This window comes from Anser brachyrhynchus (assembly GCF_964034855.1).
Source record: "Anser brachyrhynchus genome assembly, chromosome: 1".
In the NCBI taxonomy this organism is placed as follows: Eukaryota; Metazoa; Chordata; class Aves; order Anseriformes; family Anatidae; genus Anser; species Anser brachyrhynchus.
Window position 1 is genome coordinate 57,682,010 of NC_137694.1, and position 15,910 is coordinate 57,697,919.

The 15,910-nt window shown below is 44.2% G+C and overlaps 1 protein-coding gene across 4 annotated transcripts in view; it reads right to left on the reverse strand.

The window, feature by feature from the left end:
- ABTB3 (ankyrin repeat and BTB domain containing 3) overlaps positions 1-15,910 on the reverse strand; it is a 178,101-nt gene that overhangs the window by 18,660 nt on the left and 143,531 nt on the right. For all 4 annotated transcript variants that reach the window (XM_080590525.1, XM_080590523.1, XM_080590524.1 and 1 more), the window contains 4 exons: positions 4,585-4,690; positions 3,673-3,775; positions 2,074-2,155; positions 1,018-1,086 (listed from right to left, as the gene is read on the reverse strand). In XM_080590525.1, coding sequence (XP_080446651.1) covers positions 1,018-1,086; positions 2,074-2,155; positions 3,673-3,775; positions 4,585-4,690 — 360 coding nt within the window. The remainder of the gene's footprint in view (positions 1-1,017; positions 1,087-2,073; positions 2,156-3,672; positions 3,776-4,584; positions 4,691-15,910) is intronic.

The following is a 15,910-nucleotide window of genomic DNA, read 5'->3' on the forward strand; positions in this document are numbered from 1 at the left end:
GCAGACCATACTTTGGACACTGATGATTACCAGTTATGTAAGTAGCTCTGCTTTTAGTATTTACTGTCCTGCATCCCTTTTGGCTGCCATAATTTGGTTATGGTCAACAGGAAAGCTCCTCAGAATGACTATCAAGAATTTGCTCAAATGTGTCTTAGTTCTGTTGAGTTGGAGTTGTTAGGTTGATCATAGCTGGCATTGACAGTGCACACTATATGGAGGAGCCTGACTTAACACCCATACAGGTTATGGGTGTGTGGCTATGCAGAAGGATCCAACGGGTTTGGACTGCCTTTTGCAAATGGGTACAGTATCACTGGACTTTCAACACCCAGTGAGAAAGCAGCAAAGAAATCTCTGTATCTCAGCAGCTTAATATTTTATTCAGAAAATGAGACAGTCACATGCTTGAAATTGAACTAACTGCAGTGGGATTTCTTCTGTGGTTAAAGTCTGGTGCGTGCCCAGGATTTCTCCAGAGTGACGAACCAAATTGGATCCTTTAATACTGCCGAGATAGGTCTGGACATGTAAGCCTGAGCTAGTAAGCCAAAAGTAAGAGTGTTGTAGAGAAGCTGACTGGCCCAGCTCAACAGAGCACCTCACCTATCAGGCTGAGAGACAGAGAGAACAGAATACTCTGTGGGAGTTGGTTCCAGATTTTAATAACACCAGCTTTGCACTTCCTTGAAAGAGCCTCTCAAAGCATCTAACTAGATGTTTTGATTTCAGATAATTTTTTGGCTCAATGATCTTGATTTTTCTACTCTTTCTTTTGTGACAGTCAACTTAATGCTGGCAGAAATTACCATAACAGGGGAACAGCAAAGCTGGAAGGAGACTGAGTGTCTTCTGCAGGACTGTGGACAGCCTAAGCACTCTGGGCACTCAGTGAGGGATGGAGGTGGCTCTTACAGGACTGCTCATGTCTTGCTCAGTGGCCTTGTGCCCTTGGGGTGATTGATATACAGATCACTTAGCATTGCTCCCATTGCAATAAAGATAAATATCTCTTACCTCCATAATTTCATTGTTTTTAATCAGAAGTGACTCTGCACCTCCATAGTAAAGATACTGCATAACCAGCTGTAACAAAACAAACAGAGTGTTTGTAAAAAAAAATAATAATTCAAGACATCGGGGAGCAGGGGTTCATGTAAAGATTGCAGCTAACACCAGAGACTCTTCAATACCACCAAGGATTTGTACATAAAACTAGCCCAACCCAACTGATTTCAGGATATATTTACTCTGTTTCTGCACAGTTCAATGGGTCCTTCTCACAGGTAGTCTGACATCTCAGCCCTCACCAGCCACATTGTCTGTGCCTTCTCGTGAGCCCCAAACAGTGTGCAGGAAGCTGATTAATTCTTTCTGACTTTTCAATGTATTTTTCAATACGTACAGTATATCATCGATTCAGGATAATATAGCATTTCTAATGCTTATTCCCTTATTCCTCTCCTGCCAATGGCACCCACACCTCCACCCAGCAGTTTGTGGGCATGTAGAGATGATGAGAAATAGTGGTGGCGCCTTTGCACTGCAATATGAGCTAACACCCCTCTGCAGCGAGCTTCCAGCACGCTCTAAGTTACTGTAGGCAGCTGGGAAACATCTGCATCTGTAACAGTTGATACATGGAACCGCCTGAGCTCTGACTCTAAAGGGAAGCGTATACAAGTATATGCTACAGATGCAGAAAGCAAACTGTATTTTCATGGCAAAAAAAAATGATCAAACAATATTCCTAAAGAAAGGAGTTAACTGTGTCTGGAAGCCTGTCCATTAAATACAGAGAAAGCCAACAACAGAAAAAGGAATCGAGTACTTTTAACTGACATGCCCTGCTTTATCTGCATACCCTGTATAAGTGAAATGCTTGTTACTTTATCTGGTTGGGCACGACATTTGCAATCAATAGCACTATGCAGCTTAGTGTATGCAAGAAGACAGAGTCTGTGCTCATGAAACCACAGCTGTAAGTTTATCAAATACACTTGTATTAGTTTGGACAGGGCATGTACAATGTTTCTATGTTCCATTCAAATTAAATGTGAGAAGTGACTTTACCTGAAAGATGGGGTACTTCACATAGTTGATCTCAATACATGTACTATCAGTTGAGGGCTTGCTAGACAGCAATGCTTTAAACCTAAACAGAAAGGAGCAAGACTGAAATACCAGCCCAACTATCTCTGTGAAAAAGTATGGTGAAGTGGCAGGACAGCATCAGCTCTCGCAAAAACAGTGCACTGAAATGCATGGATTTGTCACTGAAAAGCATCAAGATTTAGACACTTACATAAAATAAAGTTCAGACTATAAGGAAGAAGCCTTTCTTTTGGGAGATTTCAATTTGAAATTTTGGAAAAATATATCTGATATCACAATGGAAAAAAACGCATACAGGAGATTCAGATACTGTAATGATGTATATTACAAAATCAAAATTTTTTTGGGCAACGTGATCATTTAGGAAGAGTTGCAACATTTAAAAACTGAACACCTTATTTGAAGATCAATTTTAGCCTATTTCCATTATGCTGCTTTAAATGTTTTGGAACAAAATATTAAGACAACTTCAGTACAAATTTTAAGGCTTCTATGCAGGCTCAATACAATTGTATAAGAAGAGACAAGAGAGAAAACTGGATAGGTTGCTTTCTCTGATTATCAAAACCTGAAATTCAGACAGTTTTCAGGATAAAAGCACATTTTAAATTGATAATTGCAGATGTATGTAAGACAGATACATGTGTAGCAATCTATTTCTCAAAACTAGATATTCCCGTTTGATTAGAAGGTGAAAATGGGAAGTACACTGTCACAAACACAAGCCCTTGTAGTTCCTCTTTTCGATAATTCATCTGACCTTCTAGATGTAGTGCAAGGCTTGACTTATCTATCAAGACCAGCATTTGCTGGATGGTAACCTTTTCCATACTACAACTGCATCTTAATTAAAATATAGATAACAATTGATTTGATCTTAATAGTGTCAAACTCTATTGCAAGTACAATTTAATAAGCTTAAAGCCAAAGTTTGCAATGTGCTTGTACACCTTTAATTATAGAGCTGTGTCAGAATAAGGTTTGTGAGCAGTGTAAGGAAGGAATACACCTGAAGGCTGAGTTGAGCTGGCTGACCCACATCTGGCCTTCTGAGCAAAGGAAACAAACCGTTCGTACTGCCTTCCGATACAACATGACATGTTTTGTAGATATTTAATTTTACTAAAAAAAATGTAAAATCTTGTCAATTAATTGTATGATAGTAACTTGTTTTTCCTGCAGACTGCATACACTGATGCAAGGCAAGTTTTAGCTGCTCGCAGGGTAAATGATTGCTAAGAATCAAACTACTAAGACTCCTCTATGCTGGATGCAGAAATGGGTGCAGCAACGAGCTCCATACAAAAGTGCCTTGGTGGAATGAAGTCAGATGCATGGCCAGAAGCATGCAGCATCTACAGGGTGGGAATCTAGTGATAGGAGCACTTGTTAACATCCTGCAGATCAACCAGAAACAGGCTGTTGAGATTTTCTGATTAGTAAAAACTTGGAGGTTCAGGCATTAGCCCTCAAAGAATCTCAGCAACAGCAATAAAAACAAAAATACAAAATCTATTTCTGCTTTTGGTTAAAAATAGAAATATCTTTATATTTTACCTCGGTGATGCAGTAAATAGCAACACTCTATGTGCATAAAATGGTCTTCCTTCCACCAGAAATGTAACATCTGACATCTCTTTGTTGTTAAGAAAATGGGGATCTGGAATAAAAAAATAAAAAATAAAAAAATAAAAAAACAAAACACACACACCATTAAATTTTGTTTGGAAGAGTTCATGAAGGTACATAATATTTTCCTGTTTTGACAAAGGAAGACAATAGTGTAAAAGGATGTTGTTTTTAATGAGTGAAGCCCATAAAGCTATTTTGGACAGTCTGAGACAGAAGATCCACAGACAGCCACCTGGAGTTCAGACTAAGGAAATTCAAAGCTTTGAAATTCGTGTCGACCTTTGCTGAGATGACATCCAGCCAGCCCCACTGCAGGGAGCTGGCACAGCTTCCCAGCTCCATTACCCAAAGCAAACTGTGTCTAAATGCCCTCAGGCCATACCCTCACCCTCTCCCTGGGCAAGGGACAGCCTTTGTGCCAAGGGGAAGAGAGTCCTGGAACTTGGCTCATGTCTTCTCTAGGTCACATCAAACCAACTTGGGCTCTGTCAGCAGGGCTGGGAGGGCCGTGCTGCCGCGGTGTCACCTCCAGCCAGCCACAGTGGTTTGAGATGCGGACAGACGTTTGGCTTTGGGCCCTGGGCTGGGATCCCAGCCTCGTTAGCAACACAGACAGATCTTTGCAGATTTACAGTCCCACTTCCAGCGCATCTGATGATCCTATTGATTTCAGTGGGAGTTTTAGGACAGGCTAAGTTTGGGGCCTTTCATTTTTCTAGTCCTGTCTTCTAAGTCCACATTTTCTTTTGACTTGTGCCTCCTCCAGCACCCAGCCTGCAATGTGGACTTCCCATAGCTCTCCTTAAACAACCAAGAGCATCTCCAAGTCATACTTACCTAAGCGAGAGGTCTGCTTGCGCTTGATTTCAACAAGCTTTGGAATAGGGTAGGGTCCGTAGCAATGAGTGAAAATGACGGACAGCTGCTGACTTATCACTTCGTTCTAAGCAAAAGAAAACAAATACGAGCAGTGTAAACTCAGCATTCAAAGGGAGGTGTTGTATTGTTCTCAAGAGCTGCATGTTTTGAAGCTGAAAAATGTAATTGCTGAAGCTTTATTAAAAATTGGAACTTATAATTATTGGTAATTGTTGTAAACTACAATTCTCATTTAGTTGTTTGTTACATCTCCTGTAGGAAGCAGGTAAAATGAAATGTCCTCTCCTTGGACTAAAAGCATTCTTTTCCCAACAAACTCCGTAGACCACGTTCCCTCCAAGTAAACAAAACTCCTTTACAATAGCCTCTTCATTTCATTTGCAAACTTACTTCACTGTAGAATAACTTTTTGCTGCTCTTTGGAAAATGGTCATTGCTCACATTTTAGAAAACCAGAGCTACCAAACAGACACACAGCTGGTGTACATTTCTAAGCACAACACCCTCACAAACGGACCCTCCTTTACAGAATGATAGAAGCATCACAGCCTGCCATAGGAGCTCCTCATTTAATCCCAAACGTTTCATTAATGTGATCTTATATCCCTGGCTCTGGCCTTGGCACCACTTCTCTGAGGAGGCCGCCAGAACCTCACAGGGCCAGGTCTGGTGCCTGGCCCTACTCGTCTCTACGCAGGGCAAGGCACCCGTGGGACACTTTCCTAAGCAACTTAAGTATTTATTTGTCAGCCTATGCTGGAATGATAGTGAAACGGATTTAGTGCTTAACTATCTAAGTCACATCTGAAAGCAGGATTTAAAAGCTTTTGCTAACTTTATCCCACTCTTTGCTGGCAACTGAGCAGGTCTAGCCAAGTTCAGTGGGGCAAGATGGCTAATTCCTGACAATGGAGTATTTTGTCCTTTAGCCGCAATGTTGGTTGGCAATTCCCTTCCACACTGGGAAACTGTGATGAGACACTTAGATATGAGAAGGTTCAAGATGAAGAGAGTAAGCAGGTAAGGGAGAAAAATAATACTAATATAAAAACTGAGGAGTTTAGATGTTATACTAAAATTATCTCCAGGTTTTTAAAATGAAAGAAAATGAAGCTTTGCTTTCTCCGAGCACATTTCAATTCAGTTCTAAAAGTAGAAATTCCTTAAACCCCACGAGGGATGAGGAGGAACGGCAGAGATACTGTAATGACTCTTGCACCGTATCTAATTAAACAGGGTGGGAAAAGGAAACAAGCTGTGCCCTCATAGGCACACGCTGATGTCAAAGGAAATTACATACACTCACCCGCAGGCAGAAGTTGGCTCCCACTACTACGTCAGACATAATATTAAAAGAAATACTGAGATAAGGGAGATACTAAGAAATACCGATACCAAGAGAAACCATTTTGCACGGCACAGGGAGCAGCCTTCAGAGAGGGGCTCACCGCTGCGCCTCCGGGACGAGGAGGATGCTCTGCCCCGGGAGCATCTCTCTGCTCGGTGTCCTGAAGTCAGAGCTCTGCAAAGCCCTTCATAAAGGGAGTGAATCACAGGGCAAAGAGAAAAGGAAGATTTAAAGCCAGATTTACAGAAGGAAGTGACTCAGCCGTTGGGAGAGCCGGGGGGAGAGCTCTAGACAGACAGGGCAGAAAGAGCAATCGCTTCTCTGCTCGGAAGGGCTGTGCCGAAGAGCCGCACCGACTGAGTCAGCCAGGGAGGAGCGCATCCGGGGGGATGCCGATTACCAGCAGGGCAGCTCCGAGCTGGAGGCGGCAGATGCTAAAAAGTCAATAAATGCAACGCAGTATGGGGCTAATGCTGTGTTTCGGAGCATGGGGAAGCTTCTGGAGAGGAAAGGTATAAGAGCAACGCTCACCTTAACCTGCAGTGAATAACAGAGTGACTGCGCTACTGAGGAGAGCTACTGGCAGCTCCCGTCAAATCTGCCAGGGTGCCACTGTGGTTTTAGTGGGTCCGTGCACTCATCGGTCCCAACCACAGCTGAGCCTGGGCAATAATAGCTTATTAAAACAGACATCTATTTCAATAATGACATCTCCTCCTCCTAGGGGCGTCTGTGGGAATGCACTGATCAAAAATCTGGTAGCAAGCTCCCAGCACCTCGGTAGGAGCCAGAGGTCTCGCTCGCTGCAGACCAGGACGTCCAGGTGCACCAAGATCGGGAGAGAACAGGCCAGCCCCAGCCATGCAGGGGCGAGAAGAGGATCCACACTTGTAACTCGAACCGGCACGATGGGCAGGATGTACACTGACAAGCCCAGGGGAGTCTGCTGGCACAGGCGAGGCGCTGCCAGCTCGTGGGGTAACAAACAGGGCACAAACCCTGCCCACAGTGTGCAGACACCAGCCCATTATAAAGCCACCTCGCCACTGACTGCCCACAACTTTGTTAAAAACTGGTGTAGATTAAGATCTAATGAGCTCAAAACGTGACACATTCACGTGAGTGGGGCTTTAAGAACCCTAAGGTGCAGGAGAAAGATGGGACAAAGTGACAAAAAATGGAAGACCTTAGGATTGACAAGTCATAGAAAGCAGGGCCATCAAGCAAGCAGCCATACTGTGCACTGCGGATCTCCAGAGCTCTCACCCAGGACACTGCTCTTGTTTGGCAGAGAAGAGGTTGGAGACCTTTGGTTTCTGTCGATAACATTAAGAAACGCTTGCAGCTAGAAAGCTGAAGCATGTGCTCATTTTGAGTCATCGCTAACAAACCACAGCAAGTTTTCTCCCAAAAAAGACACGGAGAGGGGAGTGGTGAGCTATTACAGCAGAACAAGTCCGCTCCCCACACAAACACGCGTGCAGCCAAACCTCCCGGGGCCCTGGCTCTGCTCCCTGCAGCCCGCTGGCTTCACCAATAAACCGGGCAGAAAGAATCGGCAAAGAGGAGAGATAAAAGGGATGCTTTGTCAAAGGTACAGTCTGTGACTGGATTGCTGGGGAAAAAATCTGCTTTTTCACAAGCCAAATGTTGCTCTTGGAGCAGGCTGAGCTGGGCTGCCTGTGAAGTAACGGGGAACAACTACGAAGGACCATGACCTGGTGCCTCCGAATTGCTCCGGCAGAGAAGAGGATGTATCCAGCCTGATCAACCTTCCCTTTTCCACAGCACCCACACTGAGAAGCTCCGAAGCTGCCCTGGTTGCCACATCCACCCCATTTAAGCGCTGAGCATAATTCTTCCCTGTTTATCCATCCCCCTACCAGCTGATTGTGAAAGAACAGCTGTAGGAGCTCTCTGCAGCAGTTGTGGGCGGTGATATTAACACCAGAGGAGCAAATCCAAGTTTGTTTTCTTGCCACAGTTTGATGTTGAAAAACATTTTGCCTGGATGTGTGATGCCAAGATCTGGAGCAAGGCCAGCTTCCTCTCAGACACTCAGGAGCTCATGAGCGACTTCTATTGCGGGAGGGGAAAGAAAGCTTGGCATAGGATATAATGAAAATATTTACCTAGCCATGGGGTAGTTTATAAATAGGCAAGAGGGAACAGGGAACAGCGGTGAATCTTCTTAGGGAGATGGTGCTTCCAGCAGCGTTGGTCAATGAGCAAGCAACTTTGCTTTGTAGATACAAGCAGTCTCCTGACTTAAAAGCATTCCTCAGAAAAGATCCAAAGGAATTCCCCACACTTGAACTGTGGGGGGAATTCATAAATCCTCTTGAAGCAAAGCTGAAGGTTTTCAAGTTGCCAGAGATGAATAGTTGATTGATCTTAGAGAAGGTGAAGAACTGGGTGGAGGGTGCAAGGGCACCTTTTCCTGAATGCATTTCTGATGAAGGTCTGCAGCACGTCTCAGGACAGGCTCCTCCAGACTTAGGTCCAAATGCTGGAGAAGTTTGCTTCAGTTCGGCTTACCAGGTTCAGCCTGGCCTCACCATTCTGGGATGTGGTCCTACAAGGTCCTGAACACAGCTGGGAAACATCAAAACAGTTTTCTCCAGTACTTGGGGAAGTTGTGTTTCATCTTGGTGGCTCATGGTCCAGACTCTCAAGGGTAAAACCCAGGTTGGCTTTAGCAGTTAGGCTAAGGTCTTGCCCTTTGACTTCCCAGTTTTCTGAGATCACAGTTTGCATCACTTGACTCCTCTTCAAAGGTTCCCACACTGATTCTCCCTTGACTGCTCAAACCTCAGTGGCTAAGACTCTTGACCGATCTACAGACATCTTGCTACCTCCACCTGGTTGCCCTCTACAAGTTAGGCTGCTTTTCTTTACCAATTTACATGTATGTGTGCCAAGCCCTCAAATTCCTCTACCACAAAGCCACAAAAACAAACACTCCCAGTGTTAAGCAGAAAAATGACACACTTATTCTGGGCTCGGTGTCTGGCAGTTAATGCACATCTCCCCAGCAAGCAGAGAAACCATGCATGCAGGGGGGCTGGCAAAGGTTTCTTTTCTCTCCCTGGTCCTGAGGATGCCAGGAAGACCCATCTCTACAAAATACAGAACAGCAGAAGTGCTGCTTCCAGTCACCCGTTGTGCGCGTGGTCCCCAGCTGCTGTTCTAGCACTGTTGAAGTATCAAGATGCCCCAGACCCACTGAGGAGCCACTCATGAACTTCCTTCCATGACAGGCCGGGGTTGCCTTGAATTATTCCTCTATTTATGCTCCCCTCTTCCCATGAAGAGCCAATAAAGGGTAAAACAATAGAGGGCTTTTCTCAGACCTCCCAGGCTTGAGCACTCAAACTTTGCTATGAGACTTTGTTCGCCATGTCTCTGAATCTTTGTCACCCTTCCCTAGGTGTTTCCACTACTGTCCTCCAGCGTAATTCACTTTTGCCAGCTGCATCCAAACTGATTAAATGCCATTTTAGAGGGTCACTCCTAGGTGATTAAGCAGCATACACATAATTAATATTAGTCAACAGTTGCAAAGGTAGGGAAGCCCCAGAGGTTGGAGATACAGTTAGAGGCAGTGAGCTGCATAACAAAATGGGTTTTGTTAGAGCCAGGCTCAAGTCCTTCCACTGCAGATACAAATGGAAAGGAATTAATCACAGGTAAGGCACAAATGGACCCTTCAGTTAGCTCTGGGAAAGCTGCCAAGCCTCCCTTTCAAAAGACTCTTTATATCACAGCTGTGCATTGTATGTAAAAAGCTCTGATCCCCAGGCACAGTCTAATCCCTGGGTGAAAGCCCAGAAAAGGGCAGGTGTCACATCCATGGCATTCATTTATTGTAAATGAAGAAATGGCTCCTGCCTCTGGCAGGGAAACATTTTAGAAGGCAAACAGAGGGTAGGAAAGAAATCAAACCTGTGTTAGTACGAGGCCGAATCTGTGTTATGAAAACACAACACAGGGTTAACAGTCTGTTATTAACATGCCACTCGGTACCTGGCGTTCACATCTCACACGGAGAATGCACGACGTACATGTGTGGATGACTTGCGTCCTGGTTACTCTGAACTGTTTAGACACAGAAGTACTACAAATGACAATGGGCAACATTACAGATCACTGCAATTATGTGAGCACAGTGAAACCTGCCTTAAGAAATCACTCAAAGTCCCAGCCAGAAGATCAATCACTGAATACAAGCTGGGCATTAGCTGGCACACAGAAGGTTATCAGCCACTCCATGGAGCCTGTAAGCAGGCACTTTAGCTTCATGGAGGGAGGTCTTCAGGGTTATTTCTAGTGCTGGTTTTGATGTGCCTGTCTCCTCTCTGGAAAGTCCATTTTTTTTTTTTGCATTCAAAACATTTCATTTGTTGGCCAAAATATTCCGTTTCCAGGCATTAATTTTTTCAAGAAAAGTAAAATATTATGTGGAGAACAAATATTCTAATGAAACCTGTCATTATAATAAAACCTCAATTTTCCATTGAAAAGCTGTTCCACCAGAATGTGAAAGTTCATCCAGCATAGAGGGGTCTTTCCTGATCTGTTTCCAGGTAAGAGAAACACGCACAACCAAGAGAAGGTTTTTCTCTAGAAGGTGAGCAAGACCCAGTGCCTGCCCATACACTGTGCAGGGTTCACCTCTCCCCTCTAACCTAAGCCCTTCCTGCAGAAGAGGACAGTCTGGCGCCACACGGCAAACCCATCTTCATTAAGCCCATCAGAACGAATATTCATTTAGGCCCACTGTGACTCAAGGGAGAAGAAGGGGAATTTTTTAGCTCCATCTTCCAGAGACGCGTCATGTGCAGGCTACAGGGAAAGATGATGTTTGCTGACCACTGTGTCTGGACTTTGTAGAACAGAAGCACAAACTGAGTCTGTTGACATTACTCTGAGGAACCTCTTCCGGTGTTTGTTTTAGAGGAATTAAAACCAGAAAGACCATAGCAGCAAAGAAACAGGACACCCATCTCAAGCTTCAGCTTCTGAACATTTTGCAGCAACAGAGCAGGCAGGTGTTTCAGGCTTTCCCACTGCCTTTTGTTTGTTGGAGCCGTCAACATTTTTTTTAACAGTTAATGCACTCGTGACAGAGGCTACATGCTGCTATTTCTGAAAGGATGTATTAAAAAATATTTACTTTCTTAGAGATTTTGGATTCCAAGTGGCTAAGTCACTGGTTAAAGAGTACTTTGGCTTTTAAATTATATAGGCCAGGTTTCTCGAGATACCTACATGCCTGAACCCGTTTGGAATTTTAAAAACTGTTTATTGTTTTAAATCCTTATTTGTTCTATATAACTGTCAACACGGGGCTGTTATTCCAACAGTTCAACCTTCCAAAAAAGTCTGTGCACTCCTGCAGGTTTCCTCAGCTGCCTATAGATGCATTTGTAGTGTGTGAGAAACTTGGCATGAATTTTAAATTCTGAGGAAACATCTTTGCAAATAGTTTCATGTGTCTTTCAACAAGCCTTAATGCACAGTCTAATCAATGCCTTGCTAATGGGCTAATTTTTAAAATAAACTACCTTGTCACTGACAGAAACCTATGGGAAGGATGAATACTACTGAAAAAGGGCGATGAAGGACCTCCCAGGACTTTTCAAGTTGCTTTTGCCTTGGATAATACACTAGCAGGAGTACTCGCAGTCCTAAGCCAAGGTTTCCTGGCATGAAACACCTCTGGTGTCAAGCAGAGCTTCAGACAGCACTTTAGCATGTGCACTTAACACATGTGGACTAACACATTCAGCAATGTGTTCCCACAAAGGATCCAGAGTCCTGGCAAATAGCAGTTCCATGCCCATGCTGTAGGGGGAAGGCAGAAAGTTGTACGAGAGATTATTTGGAATTAAAAGATTCTTATTTTTCCTCCAAAAGTTAGGCCAAGGACCATTCGATCTAAATGGCTGCACACAGAAAAAGCAGTGGACGAAACTGGCTCACAACCCAGTACTGACAGCAGCAGCGCTGGCTGGTCTGCATGGATGGAGCTGGGTGATTTTAATGATAATTCAAGCTCATGCTGAGCTCCACAATGGAAACCTAACACCAACCTCTTCCAAAGACCAGATGTGTTTAACTTCCAAGGCTGTGGTTTTGAGTCCCTCTCTCTTCAGGTTGTGGAAACGTCCACCAAAACAGCTCCAGGATTTTGGTAGACAGGGGGATGAAGAAGCATCCCCCACATTCAGCGTGTTAGCCTCAGGAGGTCCTCTTTGCAAAAACAGAAGAGCACACATGCACACAGATGTTTTCTTCCCCGTGACTGCTGCCCACCAGCACGAGGGAACGGCCATTAGCCCTGCCTGCTGTCACGTGTGGATAACCCGCTCCACCTCAGGGCTGGGGGCAGGCCTGAGCTCCCCGTGCCTGTCCTCCCTGGTGGCCGCAGCTGACCTGCCGGCCCTGCCTCAGGCACTACAAGCCTGTAAATCGGGGTGCTTCCTCCACACGGCTCTTTTTAAATTCTCTTTTTTTTGGGGGGGGCCAAACTCAGCACTGCAGGCAGCCCTCTAGCACAGCCACTCCTCAGGCAACTGCAGTGCTCTGACGCAGATTGGGAGTTTCCTCAGGCCATGAAGAGTGCACCACGGATACTGACAGGCAGCGGTTCGGTTGCATCTTCCTATCTTCTTCTGTAACAAGATCTCCAGTGTCATCTTGGCTTTGAGGGACTCAACCCTGCACTACACAGCAGCTGGAGTTTAGCTCAGGGCTCCTCGCTCTCGGAAGTGTCTCTGCAGCTTTCGTCACACACAGCCCTGTCCAAACCACTCTGAGCAGGCTGTTTATGAGTTTGTCTGCCTCAGAGATTCAGTTGGTCTCGAACTGGCAGAGCCTTTCCTCCTCATCTGGTGGCTCACATCCCTTGGCGAACCACCACAACTTCATTGACAGTCTTAGTGTTAGGTTTGAATTTTGCCTGCTCTTAGGAAAGTACCCTGAACCAAGCTTTCCACGTCCTTCCTACCACCACTGCCTTTTGTGGTCTTTGGTTTGGAGCTGGGCTGACTGCAGGACAGCAACAGGGGCAGAGCCATCTGCCTGTTCTTGTAGCTTTGCCTTGGCTGCACGGAAATACTGTCATTCCTCCACACTCAGTCTGAGCAGTGCAGCTGATAAAGACATTTAAAGGCATGAAAGGAAATGAAAGCGCTCAGTCCCACCGGCAGCCACCAGGAGCTGGGTACTGAACCCTCATTTGTGCCTTTAGAAGTCTTCCCCCAGGGCTTCAGTGCAGCAGCCGACGACCAAAGTGCGATTTATTAACTGTTCTTCCCCTCTTATTTCACAGCTTGAGGAGAGGCAATAAAACCAGGGACTTCAGCTTAGCCAGTTTTGCCTGCTTTGCCAATTTTTTTTGCCAGTCTGTGTTCCACCATCAGGGCTTCTGAAAATTTTGTTTTCTTTTTCTTTCTGGCATTTCCTGGCATATAAATGGGAGCTGAGTGCCACCCTGCCAAGCTCCAGGACACTGGCATCAGTGCTGGTGGCAGAGCTTTCAAGCAAACTCTCACAACTGAACCTGAAGGACAGGGTACAGGCATTTTAAAAAACATCTATAAGACAAAAGGGATTCCTTATATCTGGTCCTGTTCTTATAGATGATGCTTAGTTTTTCTTTCGTCTTTTCAGTTTTTTAATATTTGCCCTTTTTGCATATCCTGGAAACCAGCACAAACCTTATGTCCCAGTGCAGAGTGGAAGCTGCGGGCAGGCCTGCTTCCTATTCAGAGACCTGCCCTATGTTTCTGTGTGAATTTTGAAGTCTGTCAGGCCAAATTACTCAAATTACAAACTGATGTCTGGCTTAGCCAGGCTGTCACAGCTTCTGAAGCTGAGACTGTCACTCTGTCAGGCACTGAAAATCTACCTGTTTAATTACCTCAGTTTCCCTATTTGTAAAAGGACAATAAGATCTTCTTCTGTATCTCAGCTCACTAATATTTGTAAATTGTTCAGAGACTGCAGGAGAGTTGGAACTACATCTAGGAATGCAAAGTGCCATTTCAATCAGGTACAAGTTGCTATGCAATTAAAATATACTGAGCATCATGATATGTAGCAAATGATGTAGACATCTTGTTTCATATCAGCCAAGAAATGCTAAGTGGCTCTGTGCTTTCTAGTTGCATATTTTGTACTTTTTGCCCTGAAAAACTCATTAAGGAAATGTATTGGGACAGACTGTGATGTTTAGCAAGAGTTATTATGTCTGTTGAAGTTCACGGCCCACGGGGAAAAGGATGTCCATGTGGACAAAATTCCTCTCCCCACAGCTCTACAAAATGCAGAGCTTTACAATTCACTGTAGAGAGGGACATGAACCACAGTTACAGTCTTTCTACACCTCTTAAAGGAGATTTCCATTCTGTGGATATATAGAAAGAAGAGTCTCTGCACTCAGCCCTCCCAGAGAAGGGGAACAGAAGAGCCTTAGAATCTCAGTTTTCCTTGGCTGCCTTCTACGGAGTGACCAGGGAGAACTTTTACTGGCTCTTTCTTCTGCAAATGAATTTATTTTGATTCCTTTCAAAGAGCTGCACAGAATCCGTCCTCATTTCTTTCTTTGAGAGCTTTCTGAGAGGCTTTTTGGACAAGACTGTGGCAATAATTCATGCCATTTGCAGACAATTTGTAAACCCTTACAGTGTCTCAGAATGATTCATTATTTTTCTAAGAATATGAAGCAGTTTATGTGTGCGCGTTTGTGAATATGCATGCTCATGAAAAGTGAAGACAGGCCGTTCCCCTAGGCCCAGAGGAGGGAACAAAGATCAGCACAGATTTTTTTCTTTATACTATTTTTTTTTGGATATATCAGTTGCTTCACCCCTCTACATTTTAGCTTTTAAGTGAACCCAAAGCAGAAGGCAGCAGTCTTATGTCTCCTACAAGACACCCTGGAAGACCCAGTCTAATATCTCCCAAAGGTATGATCCTGTGTAAGAAAATTATTCTAACGATGATCAGCTACAAATACATTATCTTTGGCTTCAGCCACCCAGGAGAACCACAGTTACAGCTATTCCTCATCCTAGATTAAAACGCCTAAACTTAATCTCTGTTAAATTTTCAATATGATTAGTTTTATATCAGCTTTCAAAACAAACAGCACCTTGCTGGTAGTTATTGCATGAACATACATTAACCCAAGCCAGTTCAGAGCAAGGACTCCACAAATCCTAGGATTTGGAATGATTTCCTAAAAGATATCTCTAGATATTTTCCATAAATACCTATCCAATACAAACCGATCCCAAAGGGAAAGTTCATGGGAGGAAAAATTTGAACAACTGCTGGAACAAACATTCAGCATTTGCACAAGACTGCTCTCCAAGCCCTCTTTTGCATCAGGATATGAGAAATAAATCCTTGTAGGCTTTCACTAGCTATACTATGTCTGGAACCCTTTAGTATTGAGTGCATACATCAGACCTCCCTCCTTTCCGCATTATTAAGGTTATTGCTTCAGGTGCTAAAAAATACTCACTCCTTGCTGTTATAGATAGAGTTGGGTGAGAAATGTTACTTACTTCCCAGTTAAACAAATAGAAGACTGTACCAACATGCACAGCATGTGATGAATGCTTATGTGATGAATGCAAAAAAACCTAACCTTCACTAGATAAGACATTTTCCTCTCCTTGCTGGCCCCATGATCCTCCCTTTGCTATTATACTTGCATACCTAATGGTATCTCCCTCAAAAGGCTTTGTTAGTCTGATATGTCTGGCTAAGAAAATGTCAGCTGAAAGAATAAATCTGGGAAGGCTGCAAGTACAAACACACAGAGGATTCTAAAAAATTATTCTGTGTGCGCTTGTAGAAACCAGTCTCCCCACAAGTTTAAAAGTCCAAATCCCACATGAAGGAATGAGAAAGTCATGTGAG